Source organism: Triticum urartu, chromosome 3A, assembly GCF_056163025.1.
Source record: "Triticum urartu cultivar PI428250 chromosome 3A, HENAU_Tu73, whole genome shotgun sequence".
Taxonomy (NCBI): domain Eukaryota; kingdom Viridiplantae; phylum Streptophyta; class Magnoliopsida; order Poales; family Poaceae; genus Triticum; species Triticum urartu.
Window position 1 is genome coordinate 697151663 of NC_141875.1, and position 5527 is coordinate 697157189.

At 43.9% G+C, this 5527-nt stretch overlaps 1 protein-coding gene across 1 annotated transcript; it reads right to left on the reverse strand.

Annotated features, from left to right (window-relative positions):
* Positions 1 to 256: 256 nt before the first annotated feature.
* LOC147981767 (uncharacterized) lies at positions 257 to 1162 on the reverse strand. Its single transcript, XM_087516096.1, has 3 exons — positions 784 to 1162; positions 479 to 690; positions 257 to 382 (listed from the first exon to the last, which is right to left on the reverse strand). The coding sequence occupies exons 1-3, from the start codon at positions 1160 to 1162 to the stop codon at positions 257 to 259; spliced, it is 717 nt and encodes a 238-aa protein (XP_087372222.1).
* Positions 1163 to 5527: the final 4365 nt, after the last annotated feature.

Below are 5527 nucleotides of genomic sequence, written 5' to 3' on the forward strand. Positions count from 1 at the left end.
TGCCTTTTGATCATCTTCTTAGTCCTAATTCCTTCAAACATAGTCCTAGTTGGTTTGGCCCTAACATCAAGGATCATTTTGTTGAAAACCTCACTAAGTTTGTTCACAACAAGATCAGTTTTGCAATTGTAATCCATTACAGACCTACACCAAGTCTCCTTTGGAATTTTTTAAGCCACTTCCAGGCATCCTCACACTCTGCTTTAAGATCAACCATTGCTAATTCATGGCCATGTTTGGTGAATGAGTAGCTAGCCTAATCTACTAGCTTCTTTAGTTCTGCTCCTCTAAAACCAGCTGACTGAAAATTTGCATATATGTGCCTGAGGCAGTATCTCTGAGGGGAATCAGGGAACACCTCATTTATAGCCTTAAGAAGACCCTGATTATAAATTAATAACCATGGTCATGAACAAAAATAAATAAATCCAATAATAACAATATATATCTGAACTACTGGCTAAGATAGGGTGCATACCTTTTGCCTGTCAGAAATAATGGTGTAGGTTCCAAATTTGCTTCCACTTCCAATGCAACATCTTAGCTGGGTTAGGAACCATGTCCAACTCTCTGAATCTTCCTTATCAACCACACCAAAGGCTATGGGGTAGATGTCGTTGTTGCCATCTCTTTCTGTGGCTACAAGAATTTGTTGTCCAGTGGTTAGCTTGATGAAGCAACCATCAAGCCCTGCATCCATATCCAAATTGGCTACCATAAATTTATCAACAAGATATTTTGAACAAAATGTAGTTGTAGATTTACCTATAAAGGGCCTACAACCATTAAGAAATCCTTGTTTTGATGCACGCAAGCAGTAGACCATGTACTTAAATCTAGGAGTTGGTGTAGGGTTTTCTGGGTCCTCAAATGTTGTAACTATACACCTGCTATCAGGGTTTGTATCAATAACTGCTTGCAGGTAGTCCCTCAGTCTATAGTACTGCTCCTTATGGTCACCTTGCACAACCTTCATAGCCTTCCTCCTTGCCCTATATGCCACACTCTTTGATACATCAACTAAAAACTTGACTTTGCTGCTTTTAATAAGTGCATCTACAAGTGCTCTAGGATCTGCTCTAAGAAAAGGCTCAACTGCTTTTGAAAGCCACTTAGTAGTAACCTTTGTGTTCTCTGCTGATGCTGGACACGTGTGCTCCATATTACACTTCTTAATGCAAAAATTTCTTTCATGAGCTATCCTAGAGGCACAAATGTAAAATTCACATCCATGCTCTCTCTGTGAACACCAAACAATAATTCTTGTTGGGGAGTTCCTGTGGTAGTGAAAAGACCTCAAAGTCCTTATATGAAAATCCCTTAATGCTTCTCTGAACTGGTAAACACTGTCAAAACACAAGCTCTTGCACAACAGTAAGTGTGAATTGATAATTTTGGGGTCAAAATATACCCTTTCCTTCATCTTTTTCTTACTACTCTTTGTCTTTGGCTTCTTCATGAGGTATGGTAGTTCAACTTCATCTTCTTCTTCCTCATCACTTATGCCTACATCACTAGCAAAACAAAACTCATCTGCTTCAGGAAATCAATCTTCAAAGCATTTTTTCTCTAACTCATTGTGACATCTGCTAGTTGGACCAGGGTTCTTCACATGTTTCACAATAGCAGTACTTTCCAATGCTCTGTCCTCTTCAGAGGCACACTCTATTTCCATTTGAACTGCTTCAGCACTCCCATCTGAATGAACTGAATCATCAGAACAAAATTCAGACACTTCAGTGTCTCCTTCAAAGTGGTTCAAATCTGCCTCTCTTTGAATCCTGCTCCTCTCAAGCTGAGCCTTTCTATCATCTATCTGATTCTGAAGCTCAGATTGCTCCACAACCTTTTTCACATAGCAGCTCTCTTGAGTGTTCATGTAATTCTCATTAGCATGTGTACTAATTCCAGGTTCAACATTTCTCACAACCTTTATGTTCACAACCTTGACATGATGAAAAACTCCAACATTTCATGAACACTAGCTTCATTACTTAAATACTTTACTCTTTCATATCCTATTTCCTCCTCCTTCACATAGTACATGTAATCACTCTCCCCATACCCTTCACTAGCAATGAGTGATTGTAGAGTTAGAAAAGAAATATCTGACTCATATATACCCCTTTTCAAAGGGTTTCTTCCTTCTAAATGAGACCATATCTCCCACTTCTGGTCAGCCAAACTGCACAAATATGTGCTCATCAATTGAATTAAAATTGACAGAACTAGAGTTGCAATAAAGTTTACTAAACATGGTCAACAAACAGAAACAAAGTCTCACTAAGTTGCCATATTGAAGAAAACATGTGCATTTAAGCAAGAGATTCTCCATACCTGCCACCCTTAGAACATCCAGGCGCCGGCGATGATTGGCCGAGCGGTGCCTTCGGCTGCTGAAACCCTGCCTGCGTCACGTAGCTGCTGCTCCCCAACCAGTTATCCACTTCAGAGAATGAGCCCACGGCGTCCAAACTTGTGCCGCCGTCACCGCCGCCGTTGCCGTGGCCGTCGCCGCCACCCATATCGCCGCCGCCCCCGTCCAGAATCACCGACGCCATGGTGGCCGCCACCTAGGTCAGACAGAGGACAGAGGGAGAGGAGGGAGAGAGTGAAGCGCGAGAGGGGGATGGATCAGATCTTGACCGTTTCCGACCGCGGACGCGCCGTTAACGGCCGTTAACGCGCGGCGGGCGTCGGTTGGCCACCGTGGCACCTGTAACATGGGACCGCCTGGTCAATTGGGTGCTTAGCACGGGCGAAGCGGATGGTTTCGAGACTTGGTAGTTTTTTGCCACGAATTAGGACAAAAGTGGTAGTTTTTCGCACAAAATCGTAAAGTGGTAGTTTTCTGTCACGTTTCCGTCAAATGTGGTAGTTTTTGGTTAAATACTCTATAATATCAGTACTGTGGCTTGACTCAGCACCACAATATGTGCCAAAGAAGTTGGATGGCTTGACCTTTAATAGTGGCTACAATGCGGCTAAAACATATAAGCCTTTTAATTCTAGCATGGGGAAAGGTAAAACTTTAAACATAAAATCCTCCCATTTTGTTATAATTTTTATACTAATATTCAGTATAAACAAGAGGTACGAATACAGGTTGGAGTATATTCAAGACAAGCCAAGCTGCCTCTCTTGAGAAACAAAAAAAAAAGGTAGATATAAATTTGTTTTTATTTCCTGTGTGTGCATTTTACATTACCATCAATAGTCAAGTGGCTTGTGGAATAGTACATCTTCTTTATCTCTACTCGTCGTCTAAGCTTCTGTACCTGGTATTTGCGCAAGTGGCTTAAATACCATCTTTGTCTGGCTTGTGGATACATCCCATTATCTCTACTTGCTTAAATATCATCTTTGCCTGTTTGCCTTCCTCTTTTTGCAACGGGATCACTTGTGCATGAGGATCTAACTAACTTTTCCTATATAAATCATGTTCTTGTGATCTGTCATCTTTAAGTTGTAAATACCCTCGCGCATCTCTTGGTTCTTTAACTACATATAAGTTTTCCAAAGTTTTTTTTTGGAGGATTCTAATCTGTACAAACTTTTCCTACAAGCCTGTTCGATTAATAGAATTGCAAGTAATAGGGATTTTCCTTCGCATTTACTCCCTCTGTTCCTAGATATTTGTCCTTTTAGAGATTTCAAATGGACTACCACATACGGATATATATATAGACATATTTTAGAGTGTAGATTCACTCATTTTGTTCTGTATATAGTCACTTGTTGAAATCTTTAGAAAGACAAATATTTAGGAACAAATGGGAGTATTTGCATTGGATTTCATAGGAAATATTCATCCACTCCAATCTGTTGGAAATAATCCTAGGTTTTTTCTATGCACAATCAAACATCTTTCGACCATGTGGTATTCAAGATGACATGACACTTTAATCTTGCGTTTTGGAAATCATGTGAATCAAAGAGGTTATATGGCTTACAATGTCCATGTTTCTTGATGTGTCTTGGTCAATCTTTCTACCGAAACCTACATATTCTTCTAGCCGGTAGTTTGCGCTTCACAACCCGTGAGCATCTCCGTTTCGAAAAAAACAACAACCCGTGAGCATCTCTTTGCTGATGACTCCCATATTATCGCTTTCAGCGGAAGTGTGGCAGAATCTGGTTCACAGTCCTCAAAGCTGGTGGGACAACCCAGCAGACAAGGTGAGTCTCGGGACCGGGACATTTCGTCATGATTTATCTTCTTTCTTTCTTTTTTTTGCGGGAAGATTTATCTTTCTTCCTCTCTTCAGCTGGTCCCAAGGATTATTATTCTGTCTCGTTTGAAATTCAGAGGTCACTTAAAGCCCCCGACTTCAAGCACAAGGACACCGGCGAGGCTCTGTGGTTAAGCCCCAGGACACCAAGTTGGGTTACAAATGCGCTGCCACCGGTGAAAGGAGGTAGCAAAGGAGCTAGAAGGCCGGAGACGTACGTTGCCTCAGCTCTATTCTTTTGCTAAATATTCAGGCTGTCCCGGTTCTGCTAACATAAAGCATCTCTAGCAGACCCTGCATCCTGTCCTGATCCACAAAATAATCGTCAAAATACGGGTCGGGACGAAAAAACCTGCACGATCAGATCCCGCATCCTGTCCCGGTCGTAATTTTTTTGAGGGGCGCGGCAAAATCTCGGCCCCAACCCACGAATACGCGGGTTTCCCCTCGCCGTTGCGGTGCCTTGCATATAAGAGGAAGCGGTTGGTGGGGGAACATTTCAGCCCGCGCTTTCCTCACCAACCACCTCCCGTCTCCCCATCGCGCCGCTGCCCAAGATTCCGGCGAAAGCAGCCAGCAGGAGCACGTCGAAAGGCCACCACACGCACGAGGCCTCCCTCCCCCCTGCATCGGCGGGCCGCCGGATTTGCGGATCTGCGGCCCTTCATTGCGGGCTGCCGGATTTGGCTTTTCCGGCCGCCGGTGGCTGCGCCAAGCGATGGAGTGGTCGGGGAGCCTGTCCCGCAGCCCCGGCAAGGGCGCATCGCCGCATGCAGGTACGGGTTCGTCCTTCCGCTGCCGCCGATGGTTTGCGGACATGGATTCGTCCGGCTGTCCACCGGGCTCGGCGCTCGCGCAACGACTCCGTGGCTCGCCGATGCTGCTCATACAGTGCGACGACTGCACGCGGACAGTGCTGCGGCTAACTTCGGGCACGCCGAAGCACCCCGGATGGGTGTTCTTCAAATGCGAAAATGACGGAGTACGTGCACTTGCGGTAGCTCAATTTGATAGCTCATTCTTTGATTCAATTGCGGTAGCTCATTTCGAACATGCTCATTCATGTGTGTAGGAAGATGGATGCTCATTTTGGTTTTGGGAAGGCGAATACATTGACTTATTGATAGGAAGAAACTTAATAGACGTTGACGCATTCCTTAGAAGAATCGAAGGCAATGATGCGGCTGCATGTGCAACTAGAGGGGAAGCAACGTCTACTTCTTTCGAACCAAAGATGAAGAAATAAGAATGTAAAATCAAGAATCCGCAGATAAACAATGAGTGCATGGAGAAGA

Excerpts from the sequence above, each read along its gene's own strand:
- LOC147981767 (XM_087516096.1), bottom strand. The coding sequence starts at position 1,162 with ATGGAGCACACGTGTCCAGCATCAGCAGAGAACACAAAGGTTACTACT. Across the intron at positions 691-783 it reads AAAACAAGGATTTCTTAATG|GGCTTGATGGTTGCTTCATC; the intron begins GTTGTAGGCCCT and ends ATATGGATGCAG. Across the intron at positions 383-478 it reads TTATTTCTGACAGGCAAAAG|GGTCTTCTTAAGGCTATAAA; the intron begins GTATGCACCCTA and ends ATTTATAATCAG.